Source organism: Hippopotamus amphibius, chromosome 2 (genome assembly GCF_030028045.1).
Source record: "Hippopotamus amphibius kiboko isolate mHipAmp2 chromosome 2, mHipAmp2.hap2, whole genome shotgun sequence".
NCBI classification, from domain to species: domain Eukaryota; kingdom Metazoa; phylum Chordata; class Mammalia; order Artiodactyla; family Hippopotamidae; genus Hippopotamus; species Hippopotamus amphibius.
In genome coordinates, this window is record NC_080187.1 from 71,381,707 (window position 1) to 71,408,506 (window position 26,800).

The 26,800-nt window shown below is 59.9% G+C and overlaps 1 protein-coding gene across 3 annotated transcripts in view; it reads left to right on the forward strand.

Annotated features, from left to right (window-relative positions):
- The window catches only part of CNTFR (ciliary neurotrophic factor receptor), a 39,566-nt gene extending 13,077 nt beyond the window's left edge, over window positions 1-26,489 (forward strand). For 2 of the 3 annotated variants that reach the window (XM_057725194.1, XM_057725193.1), the window contains 8 exons: window positions 6,763-6,847; window positions 10,900-11,133; window positions 20,024-20,141; window positions 20,316-20,482; window positions 21,500-21,663; window positions 25,045-25,225; window positions 25,596-25,764; window positions 25,851-26,471. In XM_057725194.1, coding sequence (XP_057581177.1) covers window positions 6,763-6,847; window positions 10,900-11,133; window positions 20,024-20,141; window positions 20,316-20,482; window positions 21,500-21,663; window positions 25,045-25,225; window positions 25,596-25,764; window position 25,851 — 1,119 coding nt within the window. In that variant the 3' untranslated portion in view covers window positions 25,852-26,471. Of the gene's footprint in view, window positions 1-6,762; window positions 6,848-10,899; window positions 11,134-20,023; window positions 20,142-20,315; window positions 20,483-21,499; window positions 21,664-25,044; window positions 25,226-25,595; window positions 25,765-25,850 lie in introns of all 3 variants that reach the window. The other variant, XM_057725195.1, reaches the window with a different exon arrangement.
- The last annotated feature ends 311 nt before the right edge of the window (window positions 26,490-26,800 follow it).

Here is a 26,800-nt window from a genome sequence, read left to right on the forward strand (position 1 = left end):
TTCCATCTTGGGGTGAAGCGAGCACCGGGTGCCATGTGCCCTGGAATTGCTGGTGTGTGCGTGAGCATGTGTGCACGCGTACTCGTGCCTGTGTTTACCCATCAGGAACAGATTGCCCTGGCCTCCCCACTGTGCAGAGGGGAGGAAGGGGGAGGAAGGATGGCTTGCTTTTGCCCAGCAGACCAGAAGCTTCCTCAGAAGTAGTGTGTGCAAGTGTGTGTGCATTGTTGGGGGCAGGGAGAACAGCACATGTGAAGACAGTCGAAGTTTCTGTTCCTCCACTAGGTTTCTGTTCCTCCACTGAACTCTGGTTCTGTTGGAAAGACCATCTTCAGTTCTTTTTGTTACACGTCAATGCTTCACACGCACTGCCCACCCCCACCCCCCTTTGTGTGTGTGTGCGCATGCACACGCGCGTGTACACACAAGCTTGCAAGCATCAATCTCTGTGTATGTATTCGAGGGTATGTCTGCACCCTGGCAGTGATGGGGCGGCTAGGGGTGGGTGTGGTGGGGGGTGCTGAGGCAAACAGGTCTTTGTCCCAGCCCCCAAGTCCATCCTTCTGTCACCATGGAGGGCGCTGCAGCCTCCTTCCTGCCCCTGCCTCATCTGCTGCGAGCCGCTCCCCTGTCAGCTGAGGGAAGTCTCAGTCAACCCTGTTGCTCTGCCCATCCCCCGGCTTTCGTGGAGTCCTTCCAGCCGTCTCACCTCCTGCCGCAGCGTCTGTCCCTCCAAGAGGAGTAGCCCTCACTCCCCCTGGACTTAACCTGACTGGTGTGTGGGCCTTTTCTGGATAGAGTGACCCTCTTGATTCTTCTAGAAGCCAGAAGGGACTCTGGACTGGGGTTAGGGGATGGGGGGTTTGGCGCTTGTACCTCAGGTGCTGTGAAGCTGTCCAGAGCCCATGTGCCCAAAGGGAGGATATGAACGTATCTGCCCCTTCCTGCTTCCCATTTGAGAGGCGGGGGCTGGATCAGATGACTTCTGAGGGAGAAAGCCCAGACCTTTTGCACCTAGAGGGCTGCTTAAGTCCAGGCCTGCATTTGTGAGCATGTGCAAGCTGGTGCCCAGGTCACCAGGCAAAATGCAGGGCCCCAAGTGGGGCTTCACACGTGGGCATGGTCGGTGGGATTCAGGCTCCCATCTCCCCAGGACACCTCCCAGCTGCCCAGCCAGGCCCGTCACGGGAGGCCCGCAACACGCCCGCACACACGTGCAGCAGGGCACGCACGCGCTGATCTCAGGGTCCCCACGGTGCAAGAGGCTAGGGAGTGGGGGGTTTGAGCACTCTGAGCCCAGGCTGCTGCCAAAATCCATCGGAATCTTGTCCCCCCCAGGCCCCCATCTCCGGCTGCGGAGGTCACAGCAGCAGGTGCGGATACCGCCCCCCCCAACTCACTCACATTGGGCCGCCTTGTTTTCCACAACCTCAGCCAGAGGCTGGAGCTGCGGGACCGCTCCCCCTGTCTCTCTCCTGGCCCCCCTCCCGCTGGTGCTCAGCTCTCCTGCCCCCTTCCATGGGGGAGCAGGGGACCTACGTTTGGGTGGGGTCCTTTCCCCTGAGCTTGGGGGCTTGTCCCTGGAGCGAGTGGGGATGGGATGGCCCAGGAGAGATAAGGCTTGAATCCTGAACCCAGGTGTGCCTTCTGGGTCCTGTGCCACTTAGGGTGGGGGCACTGAGAGCTGAGAGGAGGGCCAGGTCTGGATTCAGAGAGAAAGATAAGAGACTCAGAGACAGGGAGAGACACCACAGGGAGTGGGAGCCTGCCCCAGGGCCAGCCGGCCCCAGCCCAGGAGCTGGCCCCTGACCCGGGCCCGCCCCCGCCCCCGTGGGGGGCCTGCTGGGCCAGCTGCCAGGGGCCAGGCCTCCCTCCTTGGCCCCCCACCCCCCACCCCAAGCCTCTGGACCGCTCAGGCCTCTGCCCCCGCCCCCACCGCCCACGCTGTCCAGGCTGCCTAGGCCTGGTGGGATCTGGGGGCCTCCTGGCCTCAGCCCCTCCTCCCCCTCCTGGAGCTTCCCGCCCGCCCAGACTGTCTCTCCCAGGCTCCCCCGCGGCCAGCGCTGTTCCTCCCTGCCCACCATGTCCTCGTCCCTGTCTCTGCCCCTGCTCTGTCTCTCGTTTTCCCTCTCCATCTCCAAGTGTAGGTGTCTTTTGTCCTCCTTCCACCCCAACTCCTCTGCAGGTCTGAGGCCCCTAGAGTTTCCCAGGCCTTTGAATCAGCTAGTCATCCTGTCCTGGGCTCTTGCCTCCTCCCCAGGATTCCTCTAGGACTGTTGTAGGGACAGAGGAAGGGGATGAGCCCTCAAGGTAGAGTGCCTTTTCCATTACCCGGGGGGATTCTGGAGTCTGGTGTTGCTGAGGGGGACTGGCAGCTGTGGAGATGTCACCTTGGCCCGGCTGTGGGCCGGATGCCCTCCATCAGAGGAAGGCTCCTCACCGCACCCCAGCTGCAGTCCATGGTGGGTCCGGGCCAGTGACTTTTGCTGGATCTCAGATTCTTGGAGGCACCACATGAGGCCTCCCTGTTCATTCATTGTGCAGGCCAGATTGAGCCTACCTGACCCTAAACACACCCACACCAACCAACACCCCGAAGCCTGAAGCTCAGAACACACTACTGCACGTCAGCACACACACACACAGTCAGAGCTGGGCCCCAAGCAGTGGTGTCCAGAACCCCCACCCCGACCCTGGATGTAGCAGGCATTCCTCAGGATTGGTTGAACAACTTAAACTGCCCTGTTTCTGCAGGGATGAATAGGGGCTTTCCCAAACTCACCCTTTCCTTTCTCAGGTTTTGCCTTCAGCTGGGCAGGGAGTGAGGGTTGGGGTGCAGGGCACCTGGGACTTCACTGGGGCTGGCAAGAGGGGTCTTGGGCCCTGGATCCTAAGCCAGAAACTAGGTAGTTGAGGTCCTTGAATCACTGTGTCAGTGTCCCTGCTGGTGACTGTCAGCCTGCATGGTGTGAGCATTACTGTGGGCTGGTGTTACTCTGTGTGACTGTCCATCTTGCTGAGTCTGTCTGCATCCCTGTGTCACTGTGGATGTCACTGTCATCGTTAGCCTACGTCACTGTCAGTCTCATTACACCTTTGATTCTGAGGTTACTGTCATTGTGACTGTGTCAGTGTCAACAGGTGTCATTGCCTTGTTTTTGATATCATTGTATGTGACTGTCACTGCATCATTGTCACTGTGGTGACTGTCAGTACCCCTGTGTGTCATTGTCAACTGTGCAACTGTGTCATTTTCACTGGGTGTTGTTATCACTGTGTAATGGTGTCTTTGTGTCATAGTGGGACAGTGACGGTAAGTTAGGGGCCCGGGATTGTCTCTTGTTGTGTCACCTGTGTGTGTGTGGGTGTGTGTGTGTGTGTGTGTGTGTGTGTGGACACTGGGATTCTGTGTCAGGAGAGGTGCTAGGCTTCTACTTACAAGGGGCTTGGGCTGCTGGGCACGTGCTAGTAGGGTGCCCTCTCTTCCCTCCTCATTTCCGGCTCTGGGGCTGGAGGCCAGGCTGGCCCTCTGGAAGGGTCTGCAGGGAGCCTGGGCCAGTTTGCACAGCCCTCATCTGGGACTTTGTGGGATTTATGCTCCAGATCGATCCCAGAGCCGTGGGGTGTGGACTTGGAAAATTCCTGGGAAAGATGCTCTTTGCCCTGGGATGGGTGGCCTGAGGTGAGCTAGGGCAGGACAGAGGTGTAGCCTGGATGCCTCTGGCCTCAGCTTCCCTAGCTGGGAATGGGTTCAGCTGGGACTCGGAGGGAAGAGGGAAGTGAAATTAGCCTGGGACTTCCTGGACCTGCAGGTGGGGTGGAGTGGGGTTTTCCTCCACCCTTATCTCCCGGGGGCTGGGCTCCTGGCTTCACGGGCAGAAGCCCTCTAGCCCCCAGGAAACTCTGCTCTTGTCTCAGATCAGCCAGCACTGCTGCACTCATGGCATCCTCCCCTCACACTGCAGGAGGCGGGTGGGCTGAGAGAGCTGCTCTCAGTGGGCACGGAGATCCTGCCGGGGTCTCTGTCACTCTCTCTGGGTCTGTCTCTCCCTTTGCCCTTGAATCTCTGCGTGTCTCCTATGCTCCCTGTCTCTCTTCCTGTGCCTCTTCTTCCGTTTCTCCCTGTCTTGGTCTTTTCATGTCCCTCAGGGTTTCTGCTCACGGCTTCCCCTCTCTCCTTGCCTCTCTGCTCCCCCCCCCCTTTTCTGGGTGCCCCCAACCGTGCAGTGTCTGTCTGGGTACCCCATCCCCCACTCTCTGCAGCGCTCCCTGTCAGCAGCGCCCATCTCCCATGGCTGCAGCCCCGTTGGCCCAGGGCCCGGCCCTTACAGTAACTCATCGGGCTGATGGAGGCGACTTTGATGAAGAAGCCACCCCTCCCCCACGGGGACCCGCTGTGTGTGTGTGTGTGTGTGTGTGTGTGTTTACTTGGATGCATTACACTCGTGCCAGGCCATCTCCTCACCCCCACGCCCCTCCCAGCTGGGACCAGGAAGGAGCAGGGAGCAGAGGACCACCCTATCCCTCTCCTCCCATCCTGGAATCAAACCTCTGTCCGCTCTGCCATGCTCTGGTTCTTCTCCCACGTGGTGGACAGTGAGCTGGCTCTGAGGTGGCGTGTCTTCCTGGCTGTGAGGGAAAGGCACGGGTGGAGGGCAGAGGTGGCGGGGAGGGTCTGAGGGCTACCTGCAGGGGTTGAGGTGGGGAACTAGGTAGGCCTCCAGCCTCTTATCTCTCTTTCTCCAGCACCAGCTCTGAATTTAGAGCTGGTTCATCCTGGCTTTGTTTCTTGGCCTCACCACTTGCTGACTGTGACTTTGGCCATTGTCTTAACCTCCTAAGTCTGAGGAGTAGCTGAAGATGGGGGCGTGGCCGAGGGTCAGGAGCCAGGCCAAGTGGTAGCAAAGGCCTCAGAGTCACAGATGTGGGAGGGGTAGCCAAGGCCCTTTGGGGCCTAGAGAGATGAGCTGTGCCAGGGAAGGGCAGCCGGAGCTCCTGGGGCTGTGGCTGGAGGAACACCAGGTGCAGAGGGGAGGCCTCGCTTGGTGAGGGGCGGGTGTAGTAGTGGGCAGGCAGGCGCCCTTCCCGTAAAGGAGCCCCCGGAAGTCACATTCTCTCCGGGTCCCCCACCCACCGCTCCAGGCTGACACCCACACTTGTCTCCCCTGCTGTAGCTCTGTCTGCAGTGTCTCTGGCTGTTTCTCTGGCAGCGTTTCTGACGGTGTGTCTGGCAGTGTGTCCGACTGTGTGTCTGCATGTCCCTGGCAGGGTCCTGAGTGGTGTGGATGCTTCCTGACTGAGCATCTGGCAGTGTCTCCGGCTCTCTCTCTCTGGCTGTTCTTCTGGGTGTGTGCCTGTTTGTGACTGTCAGTTTCTCTGGTATTTCTCTGCTTGTGTGTCAGGCAGTTTCTCTGGCATGGTTTCTGACAGTGTCTCTGGCTCCCTGGCTGTGTCGCTGATGGTTTCTCTGCCTGTGCTTCTTGCTTTTTCTCTGTGTCTGCCTGTGTCTAGCCGAGTCTTTGACAGTGTTTCTGGCGGGTCCTTTGGTCGTGTGTTGGCCGTCCTCTGGCCGTGTCTCTGGCTGGTTATCTGGTTTATCTGCCTGTTTCTCTGGCTTTGTCTGATTGTGCCCTGCACAGTCTCTGCAGTCTGTGGGCTCTTTCTTTGGGGCTCTGTCTCTAGTTTTGGGTAGTGTCTCTGGCTAGTGTCTGTGCTGTGTGTCTGGCTGTACCTCTGGTCGTGGCCCTGGTTGAGTGTCTGGCAGTGTCCCTCTCTGGATCTCTGCTTCTGTCTTGTCAGCAGTCCCCCTCTCTCCTCAGACTGGGGTAGGAGAGTCAGGTTTGGAACCTTTTCTGCAGGAAGTAGTTATTTCCCTGCCCTCAGGTAGAGGCATGTGCTGGGGTGGAGTGGGGTGAGGGAAGCTGGCCCTGTCCCAGGAAGCAGGACAACAGATAGGGGGGCCACTGGATCCATCCTGGCTTCTGAGAACGTCCCCAGTGTGCTTTGTGTACGCCCATGGGAGTGTGTAGACACCGATGCACATCTGCTGGGCTGGGGCTTCCAGGCTCCTGGGCTGGAGGGTGGGCTGGGGTCCCTGACAGGGGTTTATATGTGAAAATACCTCGTCCTTCTCATGATCGTTGGTGGCCACTGAAGCAAAAGCCACATCTGACCTGGTCACAGTGTACCACTGCCCTGGTCCCCTGCTGCTCTGAACTTCCCAGAGCCCAGCGGGGCAGGGCTCACCTGGGGGTGGAGGGAGGTAGGAGGAACATGTTAGGGGCAGATCCGGGAGGCTCTCTCCCCAGGAGCAGGGCAGGGGGCCTTTCATTCAAGGCAGTTTGGGGAAGTATAGACCTCCAGTTAAGTTAAAATATTACCCTTTCAGGTTGCGATGTTTATAGCTAATGAGCTAACCTCACAAGTAAAGTTATGTTTTTTTCTAGAAAAATGGCCCTAGCGTTACCAATGTTCTGTGACTCCTCCGTGGTTGACTATATCCTGCAGCCAGCAGCCTTATCAAACAACAAACCACTGTAGATTGCCTTCTACCATCTTAGCAAAGCTTTGCCTGCAAATGCCAGTGTTTTCTATTGCTTGAAGAGGATCCTGAGCCCCATTAAGAAGGGCATTTGGGGTCACGGAGCCCTGGCCCTAGGGCTGGGGTTTCCCAGTCTTGCAAGAGAGCAGGGGGGCTCCCCAGGAGGCTCCTGCCTAGGCTGGTGCTGCCCCTTTACCCGCCGCCCACGTTTTTCTCAACAGATGGCTGCTCCTGTCCCGTGGGCCTGCTGTGCCGTGCTTGCCGCCGCCGCCGCCGTGGTCTATGCCCAGAGACACAGTCCGCAGGGTGAGTGCTGGGCGGGGGAGCTCCCTGCTGACCCCCTCCAGGAGCGGATCATGACCCTCCCTGGCAGAGCTGCACGCACCCACCCGAGAGCCACATACTGCCACATGCTGGCATCGTCACATATGAACACGAGTCCTGTGTCACTGATATTCAGGGCGACCCACTGATGTTGTCCCGTAAGCACAGCCTCCCAGTTACTCCTGGGTGGTCTCATGCTGACAGTATCTCTGGCTTGAGAGGATCTGTCCCTCTGCCCACTAGCATAGGGTACAGGCAGGTGGTATGGGAGTTGGGCTCAGCTAGGGGCAGGGCCCTGTACAGTATCTGGTAAAATGGGGTCCCCTTGGGTTTATGGGAGGTGCAGTGGGAGGCACGGAGAGAGACAGTGGGTAAGAATGCTTCCCCTTATCCTAGAAGGAATCTGGGGACAGAGGTGGTAGGGTGGCGGGATGGGCAGGGTGCCAAGTGGGAGAGGGCTGGCACACCGAGGAAGGGGACCGGCCAGTGAGCTGCGGAGGCCGGAGGAGGCAGGGATCGCTCAGCCTAGGCCGTCGGCAGCCCCCTGCCCTTCCCTACCCCTTGTCCAGTGAGGGCCGCGTCCTCCTCACAGTCCACGGGACACGGAGCTGCACCCGTGCTGGGAAACTTGACCACTAGCCCTTCTGCATTTGAGGCAGCACTCAGATGGTACAAGTCTGACCTCAAAACTCCTTGAACGAGGCTCCAGGTGTAGGGAGCTCCCCCCTTGGTTGTGTCCTGCCCCCCTCCTCAGCTGGCTTGGGCAGAGGCAGAGAAGGTGGGGGCATCTCTGGGGCCCAGGCACAGAGCATGACCCTCAAGACTGTGGGTTCAAGGAGGGCAGTAGGTTGCGGCTCCTGTGGCCTTTTCCTTGTGATCCTAGCACTGAGGCCCTGGGAGGCCTGACTCACCCCCGGACTGCTCCCCAGTGGGCAGGGACTGAAGGGACCACCAGGCCAGCCCATCAACACCCACCCGCAATTGGCCTGCTCGGGGCTCGCATGCTGACCCGCCCAGCCTAGGCCCACCAGTGGGCTCTCCCGGTGGCCTGGCCCCTGCCCTGTGTGTGCAGAGGCTGCACCTCTGAGAGTGTGAGGCTATCCTTGTGCGTTAGACTGTGTTCTTGTGTGGGTGGAACTGTGTCCCTGTTTGTGTGCGTTTCTCTGTGTGGTTATATCCCTGTGGGCTGTGCCCTGTGTGACATTGTCAGTGTGTGACCGTGGCCTTTGTAGGGGTGTGTCCTTGTGGTTGAGACTGTACCCCATGCGTGATAGTTTGTGAGTTTCTCTTTGTTTCTGCCTCTTTGTGTGTTTGTGTCCGTGTTAAACTGTCTCTCTCTGTGTGAGACCATGTCCCCATGTGCAACTGTGCCTCTGGGTGACAGGGCCCTTCCTGTGCATGTGTGTGACCTTTTATCAGGTGTTACTGTCCCTGAGATGGGACAGTGTCCCCGCGTAGCTGTGACCTTGTGGATGGTTGTTCTGCTTTGTGGTGCGGTCCTCGTCCTATGTGTGTGGCGAGGTGAGGCTGCTTAGGACACCCGGGGGGACTGTTTCCGGCATGTGGTCCCCATGTGAGCCCGTGTGCACAGGTGTGAGGAGCCGGCAGCTCTGTCCCTGTGTGTTCGCCATGTCCATGACCTCATCCTGTCTCTGTCTCTTATCCTGGCTTCTAACAACCTTTTCACAGCTGATTCCTTTGGAGCATTTGTCACCGTGTCAGGGCCAAGAACCCCATCCTCCCCCTGCTGCTTGATTTAATTTCTGAAATGGACAGCACATCCGTAGGGGCACCCACGGGGCGGGAGGAGAGCTGTCCAGAGACAAAGGATTAAGTCGTTGCCATCTTGGGAGCTGTTGCATGGCTGCGTGTGTTGCCCCCGTTGTGTTATTGTAGCGGCCGTGGCACTGTGTGACTGTCGTCTCACGTCACCCCCTCCGCCTCTGCGTTGCGGCCTGCAGTGCTCGCCTGTCGCGGTGTTGTCATTTGTTTCATTCCCGCCCTACCTTCCGTGGTTGGTGTGTCGTGGTGGTCAGGTTGTGTTTCCACCTCCTTCGTGAGGCAGGCCGGGTCCCCCCTTGTCACCCCGCTGCCGTTGCGCTTGTTGTGCTGTTGGGTTGGCTTCCGCATCTTGTGGCTGTACCTGCCCCCCAGTATTCAAGGGCCGTGCTGGGGCCGTGTTAGCTCTGAGCGGCTGCTGGTCGGTGTCGGTGTCGATGCTTGCCTCTGGGACCGTAACGGCCACGCCCCCTCCATGACGGTCAGTTTTCAGCCTCCTCCTCAGGCAGCTGGATGCAGAGGCTCTGCTGGGGGGGCGGCGGGGTGGTGTGTGCAGAGAGAGGGGCTTGGCATGTTTCCTGGAAGTTCCAGGTTTTTGGAAGGGAGGCTGGAGGGGGGCTCAGTGGCGAGGACTGGTGGCTTGGGGGAGGGGGCGCTCTAGGGCTTGAGCCATGGACCCTGGGCCTCTGGTCAGAGGGAGGCCCCCAGTCAGTCTCTGGCCCAGCCTCACAGCTGTGGCCTCCAAGGCCCCCCCGCCACCGCCCTTCCGCCTGTTCATCCTCTGTTCGGCGGGTCCCAGGCCCCACAGACGAGTGGTCAGGGCTGGCTGGGCTTCCTGCTTCCCACTCCTCTGACAGGGACAGAGAGGCTCAGAGAGGGGCAAGACAGAGACAGGCAGCGCGGGAGAGAGCTGGAGACACAGAGGGACCCCGGCACAGGGAGGGCACCAGGGCCAGCGAACAGGGACAGATGCTCCAGCACAGAGAAAAGCAGAACTGGGGAGGGGGCTGTGACGGAGGGAGGGGGCAGCCGGCCGCACAGGGGGATCCCTGCCCCCTGCAGTCCCCGTGGTGTTAACAAGCCTAATTAAGAGGCCACTGGCCCAGCTTAATTGGCTCGTTAACAGGAATTGCCTCTGAAAATCCCCCACCTCAGCGGGGTGGCCCTCTGGAGGGGAGATGTGAGCCAGTGTTAACGAGGGATCCCGCAGGACCCGCCCCGTACCCCCTCCCCGCCTCGCTCTGCCCCTCCTACCCTCGCTCCACAGATCTGGCCGGGTCCAGGAAAGCATCTGTCCTTCCAGGCTTGAGGGGCAGGACGAGGAGAGCAGATCCACACCTCCGAGCGTCTGCTTCTCTGCGGCTGTCTGTAGATCACTGTCTGGGACTTCCTCTGCCCCACTCACCTCCCCCACCTAAGGCTGCCTCTCGCCAGGTGCTCCCTCCCACCGTTCCACTTCAGTCTCCTGGGCTCCGTCCATCACGCCTGGGTCGCGGAGGCCAGGGCTGGGGTTTGGTTTTGGCTCTGACAGGCCCCTCCTGGGGGCAGGAGAGGAATGGTCAGAGAGCTCCCTCAGTCCCAGCACTCCCCCGCCCCCACCCCGAGCAGTTCCTGCCTCATGACGGTGACGTTGACAGCTGCCAGGAGTTCCCTGGGGCTCCCATCCTGGACCCTGCCCATTCTCCCTTCTCCTGCTGCCCCAGCTCTGGACGGCTGGGGGCAGGGGGCTTGCCAGAGGTTCAGAGTCAGGGAGAGGGAGTGAGGCAGGACAGAAAGACAAGGATGGGGAAGGTGAAGAAATGGGAAGAGACAGAGGAAGGGGTTCGGGAGAGGGGCCCCTCCGCTCCAGCTTGCCTGGGTAGCAGATGTCAGTGACTGGGGCTGGGCTTGTTGGTGGCAAGAGGTTGGGGTCGCAGGGGTCAGGAAAACTTCTAAAAGGACCTGGGGACTGGAGGTGAACTGGGCCTTCTCTCCCAGCATTGTACACAAACTCTCTCATACACACACACACACACAGTCTCCAGACATGCACACACACGTGAGTTTGTAGACACTCACATACCTGGGCCCTTACACAGCCGTGGAGGAATTTTACATACCCCTCATCTCCACGAGACCCTCACACCATGAGACTCGGAGCCTCTCGCCTGGACTCCTCACTTGTGCGGAGGCTCTCATCCGTGCACGTCCCCTGGGGGTGCTGGGCAGGGTAGTGAGCTGTGACTTTTGCCTTGTGCCCTCCCCGCCCCCCACAGAGACACCCCACGTGCAGTACGAACGCCTGGGCTCAGATGTGACTCTGCCGTGTGGGACAGCAAACTGGGATGCAGCTGTGACGTGGCGGGTGAATGGGACAGACCTGGCCCCCGACCTGCTCAACGGCTCCCAGCTCGTGCTCCACGGCCTGGAACTGGGCCACAGCGGTCTCTACGCCTGCTTCCACCGTGACTCCTGGCACCTGCGCCACCAAGTCCTCCTGCATGTGGGCTGTAAGTGTGACTGCCAGCCTTCCTCCTTTGACCTCCACTTCACTCAAGGGGGTTGTCAGTGAGGCCCAGACCCTTGGCCCAGATCAAGCCCCCTTCCTGGTGGTGGTGGTGATGGTGGTGGGATGGTTGCAGCACCCTGACCCTTGCCCTCTGATCCTGCTCCTCTGACTTCTGAGCCCAGTCTTGACCCCTGAGTCCAGATCCCTGGCATTTTGCATTTGTATCCACCCCCACTGGAGGTCTTTGAGATCCTGAAATCCTGTTCCCTATGACAGGATGGGCACGGGAGTGCTGGCAGGGCGTGGCCCATCTGGGGCCTGGTGGGAAGGAATCCTAGGGTCACAGCTCCGAGCTGGAGTGGCCTCACGTCGCTGTGCCCTCTCACAGGGGCTGGCTGTAACGGCCTTAGGGAGGAAAATGGGATATACGTTTATGCAGGTAGAGGTGTGGGCACTCTGGGAGGCCCCAGGGAGGAAGAAAGGCTTCCTGGAGTGTGAAGCACATGGAGACTTGGAGGATTTGGAAGATACATTGAAAAAGTTCTTACTGGCAGAGAGTTGAGTGTGACCGTAGGCCTCAGAGGCTGGCAGGACATGAAAAGGCCACTTGGGTTGGTATAAATGGCAGAAGGGAGCTGAAGGAGGGGGTGGGGCAGATTGTGATCCTAGAAGCTGGGGAGTGAAATGATCAGGGTCATGTTGTTAAAAGATCCCTGTCACTGTGCTAAGAAGAGGCAGGTGGATGGGCAAGGCCAGGGGCAGGGAGGAGGCTGTTGCTGGGAGGCAGGAGAGATGAGGAGGACCTGGGACCAGGGCATGGAGTTGGGGAAGCTGAGAGGGGGTGATTGGACCTCCAGGAGTTGATGATGAATTGGAGGTAGGGAGGACAGGAAGTGGAGAGTGGGAAGAGTCAAGACAGCTGGTGGTGCCAATCACTGCAGCAGAGACAAGGTGGAAGGGTCAGCTGGAGGAGAAGGTAGTGTGTTCTGTTTCCACGGTGTCTCCTTTTGGGTTTCCCTAGAATCAGATCCCAAGATGAGAATTGGCACGCACGTAGTTTATTTGGTAGGTGATGGAAACATCATAAGGGAATGGGAAAGTGATAGAAAAGGCAGTTAAGTTAGTCGGTAAAGAGGGAGTTATCTAGCCATTGCTTCTGGGCAACTGGAGCTTAACCCACTGGGGGAGCTCTGGGAGCCGAGGCAGAACATAGTTCTTCTGCCTGAGGGGTGAGGGATCTCAGATGTTTATACACTAAGGGGTGGGGGTGGGGATGCTTTAATTCCCCAGCACTTTTGGCCTGATGCCCCGGCAGGCAATGCAGGTTTTGGTGGCCAAAGAAAGCTCTTAGGCAAATAACTGCAGAAGCGGTCAGCGGGTACGGGTGAGGGATCTGCAGCACCACCATCTGCTATAGACATGTTGGGTTGCGGGCCCCAGGGGACAACCGGACGTTGATGGCTGGTAGCCAGTGGATCTGAGCGTCTGAGACTCGGGGAGAGGACTGTGCTGGAGGTGGGAGTTTGGGGGCTTGTCCGCATTAACTCCTTGGGAACGGGTGAGATGGCCAAGGGTGAGATGGTGGAATGAGGAGAGAAGAGGACCCAAAACTGAGCCCTGAAGACCATCCCTGTAAAAGGAATTGATGGAAGAAACAAGCCTCAAAAAGAGGTAAGAGATCAGACGGAGCCGGCAGGAAGGTAGAAGGAAGAGCAGGTGAGTGTGATTCAGAAGAGGCATTTGGAGAACTGGGATGGTAAGGTTACCTGTGTTCCTGAGGGTCAGCTGGGCAGGCCCCTGGAGCTCAGCCAGAGGCACCAACTGACAGAATAAATACTCTGAAAATAGTTTCATTTCTTCTTGAGCCAAGGATTCAAGCTTCTCTGGCCTCATCCCATTTGGGTGATGCACCCCACTGTCCGAAGGTGGTTTCTTTACTCCCGGGAGCTACCGAGGGGAGGAGACGCTTGAGGGACCTGGGAGCAGGCCCTTTCCCCACTGTCAGGAGATTGGTGCGGACAACTGTGGGAAATGTTAGGCTGAAGAGTTGCTCAGGGTCCTCCACAAAAACACTGACCCACCAGTGGGGCTAGAGGAGAGGTGAAAGTATGTTTTGGCAGGGAAGTTCCTTTCCCCACAGAAAAGCCTTTTTTTGTGTTTAAACTGGAGAGATGGCCGTCATAACAAAACGTCTTAGTTGCAAGCCAAGGGTGGAGTGACCCCTGTCGGCCAGCTTGAGAAATGCAAGACTAGCCTGCCGGAGTCCTCCCTGGCCCACTGCCGCCTAGCCTTGGGCCCTTACATGGGGAAAAAGGCCATATACTGAGTGGCATGCAAGGAGTGTGAGACCAACTTGGCACAGGTCACCCACACCGTTGTCTTCTCAGTGTGAGTCCCAGAAGTCCTTGGGATGGACAAGGCTGGCTGTGGTGGCTGGGCTTTGGTGACTCTGGGCCCCCATTCCTGATGACTTGATTTTCTTGAAGAGGTCATTGCAAGGGGATTGGGCATCGATGTAATGCCTGTAGCCATACCCACAGGGCATGCCTATAGTTGCCCTTTGTGATCAGAGCCCAGACCTTTTATATATGGTGCCGACCACTCCCTAGGCCCTGCCAGGGGAGAGCTGGCCATGCATTGGCTGTAGCATTAGTAACAGGTACTTCTCTCTCGTTGCCTTGTTTCCTTCTAAAGAGCTGGTCAGAGGAACAGGGGACATTAATCATGATTGTTTCAGTCACTTTATATTAGTAACAAGAGACTGGGTTTGGCAACGCTCAATATCAAATTATCCTTCTCGCCAGCGCTCAGAGAACAGGACAAAGTTACCCCTGATTTGTGGGTCATTCAAACTAAACATTATTTAATGTTTATCCTAAACATATCAGATTTTCATGTCTCTATTTCCAAGGGAACCTGATCATAAAAATATTCTGTTGAAAGTCCCCTTAATCAGGCTGATGCCTGAACTGCTTCCTCCTGATCCACCTTCCTGCCCCCAGGCAGATGGTCACAAGCAGCTCTAAGGAGGCCCTTACCCAGGGTGATGAAAGGACCCCCCACCCCCCACATTAGGAAACAGGATCACAAGGTTCCTTTTAGTAGCATCCTTGTGTTTCTTTAGACACTGCTGATTGCATGTCATTCTGATTTTAAGCTAAAATAAACCAGAGATTAATTGACTAATTTTAAATAGATAGTTGCTCATCCAGTTTTAAAATATTGTATTTGATTGGTCAGGGCAGGATCTGCAGAGCCCCTGGTTCAGCATCACGTCCTCCTCAGCTCTGTTTGATGGGGAAGGAAAAAGCAGCCTGTGGTTGAAGAAGAAACTGGGGAGAGAAGATGGGTGGATGGCGGGCATTTGGGAGTCCAGAAGTTGGGATGCCTTGAGGGATGTCATGAGATAAGGTTAGCACAGGCCTTGGGCCTTGAACGCCAAGCAGGAGGAGGAGGAGTGTGGGTGTGACCCGGGCAGGGCTGGAGCTGGAAGGCTCACCCCGCCCCGCCCAGCCTGATCTAGCCTGGCCAGGGGTGTGGGCAGCCTGTCCCTCCTCCTCTCTGAGCCGGCGGGCAGACCTCGTGCGTGCCGGGGGCTCCAGCCCAGGCGGGCTGGCGAGATGAGAGGAAAAACATGCGGTTTGGTGGGCTGGACATGGAAAAACAAGCCAATTAGGAGGAAAACAAACAAATCCTGGGCCAGCGGGGGTACACGCACGCAGGCACACGCACACACGGCCCCGTGTGGGACTCAGGGGCGCCCTGCCACAGGCTGAAGCTGTCACTTGGGCATCTCAGGAGCCCCACAGGGGCAGCTCAGGGAGTTAGGGCAGCTAGGAGCAGGCCTCTGTGCGATATGACATGTACGCGCATGGGCTTTTGCTCACACACAGCCTCTAACGTGCTCTCACACGGGGTTCAGCTCATACGTGTGAACACACTTGAAATTCTGGGTGCCTTCCCACACCCAGGATTTGAAAGATGCATTCAGGCTTGAGTTCCGTCTCACACGCAGCGTCTCAGGTTCGTAGTCTTGCGGTCAGTGTTTCACACACGACGCATTTACACACATTCGCACAGAGGACCTCAGCCACACAGCCTCACAGCCTCACACGTGTAGACAATCCCCAGATCACACAGCCTCGCCCTGCGTCCCACACAAATGCAGTCATCCAGCCACACACAGCCGATCACAGGGACACGGCGGCCCAGAGTCCCCGTCACACACAGGAAGCCTCTTGGAGCTATACACACAGCCTCACAACCACAGTCTCCCACACGCAGCTTCTCCCCCCGACTTGCAGCACACTCACAACGGGCCTCCGCATTGCACACTGTCCCACAGCCTCACACTTGGTCTCTCCCAGCACCCCCACCTCCACCCACCCGGCCCCTCAGCTGGGCTCCAGCTGCAGCAAGTCACTCCTTTTCTTCCTTTTCTTTGTTTTTCTTTCCTCCTTTTCCCTCTGAGAAACCTGGTCCCTGTCAGGAAACCCAAACCCTTCCCTACTCAGGGCCCAGGGCCAGGCAGGAGTAGCCAGATGACAGACAAAGCCCTGCCTGCCCCCCCCCCACCCCGCCCCCCATGACCTGCCCAGTCAGAGAGGGGAACTGGTTTGAGGGGGAGGTTTGAGGGGAGGCTGGTCTGAGGAGGGAGGACAGTCAGAGGGGAATGGAGGAAACCGGTCGGAGGGGAGGCTGGTTGGGGGCGGGGGCCTGCGCGTCCAGTGCCGCGGCCCGCCCTGCCCTCCGAAGAGTCCCAGGTGGCAGGGAGCTGACTCTGCAGGCTTCGGTACCCATCCCCCCAGCGCCCTTCTCCTTTGAAGCTGGGGGTGAGGGAGGGTGGTGGCGGGAGCGGGGAGTGGAGGCTTCTCAGCCGACCTCGGAATGTCCTTTCCTCCTGGGGTGGCTGCCAACTCTGGCCTGGCCCACAGGCCCCCACAAGGCACTTCCTGTGTCCTTGACCGCCCCCCACCCCGCCCCCACGCCTCTGTGCCCCTGGGCAGATAGGCAAGGGATACGTGAGGCACACAGGATGGACACGGAACAGACGCAAGATGGACACGGGGCCAGGAGGGCTTCCCGGGGGAGGCAGACCGCAGTGGGCAGGGTGCGGGTTGCCGCTCGTACAGGCCCAGCTGGCCTCCGTCTCTGCCCTGTAGGCCTGGGGCTGGAGCCACCTCTGCCCACAGCGTAGCCCGCTCCACCTGCTGCACACAGGCTTCCCTCATGCCTCTCTGAGCCCTTCATCTCTCCTGCTGCAGAGCCAGATTGGGCCCTGGGGATTCGGCCCCCAAACATACATACTTCACATGTACTGGACATGTACACGCAGTCCCACAGAGTCACTCACGATCACGTGCACAGTGTGGGTGAAAGCCCACAGCTCCCCGTGTGTCACCACAGCCACTCTCAAGTGTAGACATGCACTCCCCTTCACCGTCCCTGGCCTATTGAGCTGCCCCCCTCCCATTTCCTGTCCACCTGTCAGGCAGGGGGCAGGGTGGGGGGGCACAGGAGGGAGGTGTCCGTGTCCCTGGAGCTGTGGACGGACATTCCTTGCCTGGGTCGGATCACAGAAGCTGCCTCCTTCCAGGAACCTGAGCCGGCTGTCCTCACGCCTTACCCAATGCCCAAGGGTGGGACAGCTGCGCTAAGTGCTCACAGCAGCAAAAAAGTGGTTAGACAGTAGAGAGGACTTCCTAAGTATGTGTGTGCGGTCGTGTAGGTGGGCTTCCCCATCCTGGTGTTTAGTACCAGCTCTGGCTTGCCGTGTGACCCCAGGGAGGTCCCCATCCCTCTCTGGCCCTCAGCGTTCCCCAGAGTAAAGGCAGCTGCTGACCATATAAAGGGCTTCTTAAAGGGTCTGTGATGGAGAAGCTGGGGGCTGGGGCTGGGGTGAGGTGCACCCCAAGGGAACAGCAGCTTCCTCTCTGCACACACGCACATGCACACACGCAGTCACACACAGACATGTGCTCTGAGAGCCATACACAGACATTCCTACATATGTACCCACATTCCATCACACATCACTCATTCATGTCACACACAGACACACATGAACATATATACACACATGAACAGCCGCCCAGTGCTGTCGTTCATGTGGAGCCACCGGGCCTGTCCTTGTGTTTCTCATTGTCTTCTGAGGGGACGCCTGGGATGTCTCTTCTCCAGGGAGTGCACCCTGACCACTCCACCAACCAGAGGACCCAGTCAAGACCCCCCTTAGCCTCTGTTGCACAATCTTCCTCTGGAAATGGACACAACGTGGCAGGAAATGTGGTGCCTGGGCCGATGCCCCCAGACATCACCTCGATCCTGTGCCTCCAGACGTCACCTCCATCCTGTGCCCCCAGACGTCACCTCCATCCTGTGCCCCCAGATGTCAGCTCCATCCTGTGCCCCCAGATGTCACCTCCATCCTGTGCCCCCAGACGTCACCTCCATCCTGTGCCCCCAGACGACACCTCCACGCTGTGCCCCCAGACGTCACCCTCCATCCTGTGCCCCCAGACGTCACCTCCATCCTGTGCCCCCAGACGTCACCCTCCATCCTGTGCCCCCAGACGTCACCTCCACCCTGTGCCCCCAGACGTCACCTCCACCCTGTGCCCCCAGACGTCACCTCCACGCTGTGCCCCCAGACGACACCTCCATCCTGTGCCCCCAGATGACACCTCCACGCTGTGCCCCCAGACGACACCTCCATCCTGTGCCCCCAGACGACACCTCCACGCTGTGCCCCCAGACGACACCTCCATCCTGTGCCCCCAGACGACACCTCCATCCTGTGCCCCCAGACGTCACCTCCATCCTGTGCCCCCAGACGACACCTCCATCCTGTGCCCCCAGACGACACCTCCACGCTGTGCCCCCAGACATCACCTCCATCCTGTGCCCCCAGACATCACCTCGATCTTGTGCCTCCAGACATCACCTCCATCCTGTGCCCCCAGACGTCACCTCCACCCTGTGCCCCCAGACGACACCTCCATCCTGTGCCCCCAGACGACACCTCCACGCTGTGCCCCCAGACGTCACCCTCCACCCTGTGCCCCCAGACGTCACCTCCACGCTGTGCCCCCAGACATCACCTCCATCCTGTGCCCCCAGACGTCACCTCCATCCTGTGCCCCCAGACGACACCTCCATCCTGTGCCCCCAGACGTCACCCTCCATCCTGTGCCCCCAGACGTCACCTCCATCCTGTGCCCCCAGACGTCACCCTCCATCCTGTGCCCCCAGACGTCACCTCCATGCTGTGCCCCCAGACGACACCTCCATCCTGTGCCCCCAGACGTCACCTCCACCCTGTGCCCCCAGACGTCACCTCCATCCTGTGCCCCCAGACGTCACCCTCCATCCTGTGCCCCCAGACGTCACCTCCATGCTGTGCCCCCAGACGTCACCCTCCATCCTGTGCCCCCAGACGTCACCTCCACGCTGTGCCCCCAGACGACACCTCCACGCTGTGCCCCCAGACGACACCTCCATCCTGTGCCCCCAGACGTCACCTCCACCCTGTGCCCCCAGACGTCACCTCCACCCTGTGCCCCCAGACGTCAGCTCCATCCTGTGCCCCCAGACGTCATCCTCCATCCTGTGCCCCCAGACGTCACCCTCCATCCTGTGCCCCCAGACGTCACCTCCATGCTGTGCCCCCAGACGTCACCCTCCATCCTGTGCCCCCAGACGTCACCTCCACGCTGTGCCCCCAGACGACACCTCCACGCTGTGCCCCCAGACGACACCTCCATCCTGTGCCCCCAGACGTCACCTCCACCCTGTGCCCCCAGACGTCACCTCCACCCTGTGCCCCCAGACGTCAGCTCCATCCTGTGCCCCCAGACGTCACCTCCATCCTGTGCCCCCAGACATCACCTCCATCCTGTGCCCCCAGACGTCACCTCCATCCTGTGCCCCCAGACGTCACCCTCCATCCTGTGCCCCCAGACGTCAGCTCCATCCTGTGCCCCCAGACGTCACCTCCATCCTGTGCCCCCAGACGTCACCTCCATCCTGTGCCCCCAGACGTCAGCTCCATCCTGTGCCCCCAGACGTCACCCTCCATCCTGTGCCCCCAGACGTCACCTCCATCCTGTGCCCCCAGACGTCACCTCCATCCTGTGCCCCCAGACGTCACCTCCATCCTGTGCCCCCAGACGTCACCTCCATCCTGTGCCCCCAGACGACACCTCCATCCTGTGCCCCCAGACGTCACCTCCATCCTGTGCCCCCAGGCGTCACCTCCACCCTGTGCCCCCAGACGTCACCTCCATCCTGTGCCCCCAGACGTCAGCTCCATCCTGTGCCCCCAGACGTCACCTCCATCCTGTGCCCCCAGACGTCAGCTCCATCCTGTGCCCCCAGACGTCACCCTCCATCCTGTGCCCCCAGACGTCACCTCCATCCTGTGCCCCCAGACGTCACCTCCATCCTGTGCCCCCAGACGTCACCTCCATCCTGTGCCCCCAGGCGTCAGCTCCATCCTGTGCCCCCAGACGTCACCTCCATCCTGTGCCCCCAGACGTCACCCTCCATCCTGTGCCCCCAGACGTCACCTCCACCCTGTGCCCCCAGGCGTCAGCTCCGTGCTGTGATTGATGAGTGGAGGGCTGCAGCCCCTGCTCCCCCCGGCTCCCGCCTCCGCTGAGCAGGTGGGGGGGCTCCCTCTCCGTACAGCCCTTGTTCTTCTTTAATTAAACATCTGGCTCTCTGTGGCCTGGGAAGCCTCAGACCCTTGCTGACAGCCCCCCCCCCCCACCTCTGGCATTGCTGATGGGCTGTAGAGGGAGAGCTGGGGTTCTGGGGCCCACCTGTCCCCACACGCGCGTAGGGGACTGGGGGCTCCAAGAAGGCCCTGACTGTGCCGTCCTCACCCCCAGTGCCGCCGAGGGAGCCCGTGCTCAGCTGCCGCTCCAACACGTATCCCAAGGGCTTCTACTGCAGCTGGCATCTGCCCAGTCCCACCTACATCCCCAACACCTTCAATGTGACTGTGCTGTGAGTAGACGCCTCTGTGACCTGGTTCTGACCCTGACCTCTGACCTCTCCCCTGGCCCCCCACGGTGCCCTCCGTCCAGACCCTCGCCCAGCCCTGGGCTTGACCTTCCCCCAGCCTCTGCCCTACGCAACCCTTGATGCGGATAACGGTGCCTGGGCTTCACTCCTCCCCAGGCACGGCTCCAAAATTATGGTCTGTGAGAAGGACCCGGCCCTCAAGAACCGCTGCCACATCCGCTACATGCACCTGTTCTCCACCGTCAAGTACAAGGTCTCCATAAGTGTCAGCAACGCCCTGGGCCACAACGCCACAGCTATCACCTTCGACGAGTTCACCATTGGTGCGTGGGGGGGGGCGGCTGTCCCTGCTGCGTACTCCGGTGGGAGCGCGTGGACGTTTGCCAGAGGTGTATGTGAGCACTGGGGAGGTTCACACCTGTGCCCAGGTACACACAAATGCATGGCACGCGTACACCTGTGAATGTCTGAGTGGATGTCCTTTACCTGCTGGGGCTGCGAGACCTCTCCAGCAGCTCTTCCTGCCGTCTCCCTGGCTCCCAGAACGTGCAGGAGGGGGAGGGGGGCAGGCGGGGCCAGACCCTTGTGCAGCTGCAGCCTCCACCCCCCCCACTAATGGCTTCCTTACGGCCTGTGATGAATGAGGTGTCGGAACAGGAGACAGGACTGGGACAGATACCGCCCTCCCCCAACCCCATCCCAGCCAGACCCCCTGCCCGCCCCTGGCCCATCCCAACCAGACCTCTGCCTCCGCCCGCCCCCCCCACCATGGCTGGGTCCCCAGCTAGTGTCTTACTACATGAGCTGGGCCCTTAGATGCTCCCATCAGATCCTCAGCCCACGTCCAACCCAGATCTGCAACACCTGTGGACTGTTTTTTAACCTTGACCCACAGAGCAGCTTCAAACGCGGACTCTAACGAGGGAGGCCGTGTCTCAGTTTAGAACTGGAAAAGCTGAGGCAAAAAGCCAGGCTTGGGGGAGTATAGGATGCTGGTACAGGCGGGGGTGATGCAGGTGGTGATGAGGGTAACGGTAGAGCATGACGTAGGCTTAGTAACTGGGATGCTGGTCATCATGAGAATGGAATTGAGATGATGGGATGAAATTTATGGTGTTGATATCATGAGCTGGTGACAGTGACTATAGTGACAGTCATTGGTGATGACAGGGATGTGAAAGGTGGAAGTAATGAGATGGTTGTTAATGGTGGTGGCCAAAACTGACAACAGAGAAGAGCGATGATTATCGATGTGCATCGGTTGACATGGTGGCTGGGGCTGACGAAGTGGGGTTGTTCCAAGAGATCAGTGTGGTATTGAAGCTATGTTTCCTGAACAGTGAAGCCTGACCCTCCAGAAAACGTGGTAGCTCGGCCAGTCCCCAGCAATCCTCGCCGACTAGAGGTGACGTGGCAGACCCCTTCGACCTGGCCGGACCCTGAGTCCTTTCCTCTCAAGTTCTTTCTGCGCTATCGACCCCTCATCCTGGACCAGTGGCAGCATGTGAGTACCCTGCCCTGCCCTGCCCACATCCTGAGAGCCTGAATCAGAGCCACATGGCACGGGAGGCCTGCTGCGAGCCATTCCAACGTGAAGCCTGAGGGCAGTCCGAGAGGCTTATCGGGGAAAGAAGGGGCCACGTGGGCCTGGAAGGATGGATGGAACTGAGGGAGATGTCCTGGTCTGAGGTCCTTAGGGGTTCCTGGTGACCCCATTAGGGCAGTGTGAGGACATCTATCTTTGTGGCTCCCCAGGAGAGTGGAGAGAAATACTGGGAGGCAGATGGCAGGCAGTGTTCTCTTTTCTTACCTCTGGCTTTAGCCCTGATCAGTCATCTCCCTCATATACTCTGGGCCAGGCTCTGGACCTGGGTTGGCCCCAAGGGGCAGGATAGTCCCTGTCCTCGAGGACTCACAGATGGGGTCAGGGGGTCAGAATCAGGCAATAGAGTCAAGCTCAATCCAGGGTGTGAGCTCAGGCCGTGACTAGTGTCATGGCTCCAAAGTCAAGTCTAGCTTAGGGATCAGCTTAACGTTGTGGGTCAGAAGGTGGTCTGGGCCAGGAACCATGCAGTGGATGGGGGCAGTGTAGGGGCAGGCTGTGGTCTGGGGTGTTGATCACGCTTTGAGAGAGAGCCCTGGGCAGTAGCCAGGGGTTTGGGGCAGACTTGAGTTTCTCACTCCTTGAGAGCTCTGGGCGCCTAGGTTTGTGGGTGCTGTGTGGCCCATGAGGCCTGTGGGCTAGGACTGGGGCTGGGAGGGTGCTCCCTGGGACAACCCAGGCTGGCGCCCAGGGTCAACCTGTAGCCCCACCCCGTCCACCTGGTTCCAGCCCCATCTCCTCATGCCTCTCTCCTGGCCTTTAAAGTGCGTCATTCAATTCCAGGGCGCCTGTCCTGGTTGCAGGCCTGGCCCCCACAAAGGCTGCTCACATCCTCATGTTCCCTGACAGAGCCCGGAGTCCCTCCCGCCTGGCCAGCTGCCGGCGACTAATGCATTGCTAATAACCAGGGTCTAGTTTCACAAGCCCCCTCCCCTGCTAACGAGCTACAGGCAGCAGCCCTGCGCGTCGCGGCGCACACGCCTTGCAGTGGGCCTGGCACACTGCCCACCACACACACACGGGAACATGCACGCACACACGTGGTCCCCAGCAGGAACCATGCTCCCGACGTGCACGTGTGGACTAACATGCCAAGGCCGTGCCCTGGCCTGCACCGTGGGCAGAACCGACCCCCACACTGACATGGGCAGAGCAAAGATGTGTGGCCTCCATGGCAAGAACACGAGTGGCCTGTGGCACATGTTAGCCCTGTCCTGTGTCACATTGGCATTGTGGTTGGTTAGATTTGTGGCTCTCTTGAACTTGAGTTTTGCTCTGAACAGAATCGACTCTCTAATCTTTAAGCTTGGAGAGAGGCAGGTATATAATTGGGAGGGGGCGTGCAAGGGAAAGCAGAGAAAAACGTCACTTGGATTTTCAGGAGGAAGTGAGAGATACAGGCCAGGAATCGCACAAGAATGGGCACCGTGAGGTCTGGCAGGGACTGTCTCCGCATGGACAAGGGGGAGGCAAGTGCTGGGACCCAGCATGGGTTTCCTGCAGCTTCTACTCTAGGCCTAGAAGGCTGGGAGGGCATGTTTGATGTCTGCTGCCACAGACTGGATGGAGAACTCCTAGGCAAGGCAGATGCCAGCAACTAGGGAATTCCTGCCAGTTGTGGAGCCATTCTCTTAAGGGGGTGGATTAAGGGATCAGTGACAACCTAGCAAGAAGGGCCCAGGCCTAGCAGATGTGGCTTCCAGGAGGACACTGGGCTCCCAGACCACATTCCTAGAGGTGCGGTTGGTTGCCCACCGTAAGCCCACCAACAAGGTGGTAATTTGATCTGTTCCGCACGGCTCTCTCCCTTAAGGGATAGGTGTGGAGATCGGGGGGACAGAATCAAAGGAGGAGGCCCAAGGGTCAAATCCTGGCAAGAGGGAGACGGAGCTGAAAGAGCTGGGCCTGCTCAGTCAGAGGGGGTCTTTGCAGAGCAAAAAGGGACTGGGGAACCAGAGGTGGAACTGGCCCCCACCCCAGCAGAGGCGGGTCTCTGGGGCCCACTGATTTTCCAGGGCTGGGGGTAGGACTTACTGAGCCCAGATCTGGGCCCAAAATGGCTCTCATACCGACTCTGGCCTTTGCCAGTACCTCCAACCTCAGGCCCATGGACCCTGGAGGGATTGGGAATCTTTCCCGCCTCACTTGGACCCAGCTGCACACATATGAATCCACATACACACACGCACATGTACTCACAGACGGTCAGGTCAGGTAGCCCAGACCCTGGTTTTCTGGGGGGAAGATTGGAACAGGGACCAAAAAAGCCCTGAAGCCAGACGTGGCACAGAGCGGGCCCCTCCTCCGCCCCTGCCGGCTGCCCCTGTTTACGAGGCGGCTTAATGAGGCGGCGGGTGCCGCTGAGATGAACCAGAGCCGGGCCTGGGCCCGGGAGGGGCGCCGGACAGGCAGGCCGGCCTGGAGGGTGGGGGGAGACCAGCAGGATGGGGCCCGGCCAGGGCGGGGCTGGGGTGGCGATGCCTCCAGGAGGAAATGGAGCAGCTGTCCTGCCGCCCCAGGAGCTGCCCCCCCCCCCTTTTTCGCCTCAGACAGGGTGATAACCGCCGCTGAGGCCTCCCTGAGGGGGGAGACCCAGCTGGGGCCAGGCTGGTGGGTGCGCTGGGCATCTGGGAACCCGGGCTCTGAGCGGGAACCCGTGATGATGACAGAGCTGGCTGCAGTCTGTCTGGTCCTTACCGCGTGCCTGAGTCCTCGTTACAGCCCCGTGAGAGAGGTCGTTAACGCCATTTTACAGATGAGGACCGCAAGGCGTGCGGAGGTTAGGTAGCTCAGTCACCCAGCTAGCAGGGAGGAGCTGAAGTTCGGCCCCGGGCAGCCTGGCTCCACGGTCTGTGTTGTAACCTTCCCTCTAAACAGCTTCTCCGGGGGGTGGGAGAGGGCGGCACCACACTCCCCCTCTCTCACCCCATTCCTCTTGTCGCCTCCGGCTGGGACTGAGGCCAGGACGCAGGCGGGGGCCGGCGCGAGAGCTGGGTGACAGCAGCGTGGGGACACTGAGCAGAGTCCTCCTCACTGTCCCCTTGGGGCACGTCCCGTCTCCTTGAAGATCTCCTCCCTCAGCACGGCCTTGCTCCCGGGGGTCTCCTCCCTGAGACGCCTTCACTCTCCCAGGGATGTGCTCCGTCTCCCCTTCCGTCCCCAGGGAAGCCCTCGTTCCCTCCAGGGGGGCTTTCACGCTTCTCTCCCCACACGTGTTCTCGCTTCCCGGGCGCCTCATCCTCACGTCCACTGTCCCCCCCCCACCCCGTGGTCCGGCTGCAGGTGGAGCTGTCGGACGGCACGGCGCACACCATCACAGATGCCTACGCTGGAAAGGAGTACATCATCCAGGTGGCGGCCAAGGACAATGAGATCGGGACGTGGAGCGACTGGAGCGTGGCCGCCCACGCCACACCCTGGACTGAGGAGCCACGACACCTCACCACCGAGGCCCAGGCCCCCGGTGAGCCCAGCCCCCGTGCTCCCTCCAGCTGCTGCTGGGACTTGGAGCACCTGCCCCGACGGTCTGCACGCTGTGTGGCTGCCACACTCTCGTGGCTCTGTCAGCCCCTGCTGCTCCTTGTCCTTGCTGACCGGACGTTCTCAGTAGGGGCCACTGGATGGAAGGGTCGCCTGTGTGCCTGGGGGACGCAAGGACCTGCCTGACCGGGGAGGCAGGGCACGTCCGGAAGAGGAGGCAGAGGCTGTCTGACGGGGGAGGCAGCCTGGGTCTGGCCCAGGAAACAGGAACAGGGTGCCGCGTGGACCCCCAGATCTGGGTGGGACTCCAGCCCAGGCCCGGCTCTGCCCTGAGTTTCCCCCATGTTCCCCAGAGACCACGACCAGCACCACCAGCTCCCTGGCACCCCCGCCCACCACGAAGATCTGTGACCCTGGGGAGCTGGGCAGCGGCGGCGGGCCCTCAGCACCCTTCTTCCTCAGGGTCCCTGTCACCCTGGCCCTGGCTGCCGCTGCCGCCACTGCCGGCAGTCTCCTGACCTGGTGAGTGGGGTGAGGCTGGGGGCCGGAGGGGAGCCCGAGGGGACCCCCGCCCCCCGCCCCTCACAGCTGCTGCCCTGTCCCCCCAGAGCCCGGCATCCCGAGAGGACATGCCAGCGCACCTGCAGAGGAGCAGGAGGCCGGAGCTGAGCCCGGAGACCCCGGTTTCTATTTTGCACACGGGCGGGAGGACCTTCTGCATTCTCTTCAGACACAATTTGTAGAGACCCCGGCAGGCCCAGGCCTGCCGCCCCCCCAGCCCTGCCGCACCATGCCGGCCCTCCTCCTCCCCTCAGGGGAGGGGGCCGTGCCGCTGACCCACCCACCAAAGACCCCCCCACCCCGTCCTGACCCCCGGGGCTGGACCCTCCAACGCCAGCGACTCCCAGGAGCCCTTGGGGGGCCTGAGGGAGCCCCTCACGTCCACAGTCTCTCCTCCTGTTGCAGCCTCCTGTCTGTCCCAGGGTCTCTGTTGCCACCATCAGATTATAAGCTCCTGACGCTGGGGGGGGCCCAGCCATCCCCCTCCCCCCAGCGCCCACACGTTTCAGTCCCCCGCCTCTGCCCCTGTTTTGTACGACCCTCCTCTTTTCCTGCTCCCACCCCGCAGTATTTAATGCCCTGTCAGTCCCTTCCAGTCTGACTCAGTGGTAACTTGCTGTATTTGAATTTTTTACAGATGTATATACAGGGGTGGGGGGGTCTCATTAAACGTCACCATTTCAGGAGTTCTTGGAATAGACACACTTTGGGAGGGCAACCCTTGCCCAGGCCTGGAGGAGGGAAGAAATCAGAGGTGGAGAGAGGCAGCCTTCTCCAGACAGGTGGGGAGAGGCAGTCCAGCTCTCAGGCAGATGTCTCTGGGGATGGGGCTTTCTGCTTCTTTGCAGGGTAGGGCTCCCTGGAGGCCACGGGCAGAGTTGTGGGGAGGGAGGGGTCCCAGTGATGCAGGTCCCACACGGGGGCATCCAGGCAGCCCTGGAGGCGACTGAATCCTGGCAGGGCCGAGGCCTGTCAAGGGTCATCTCCAGAGCTGACT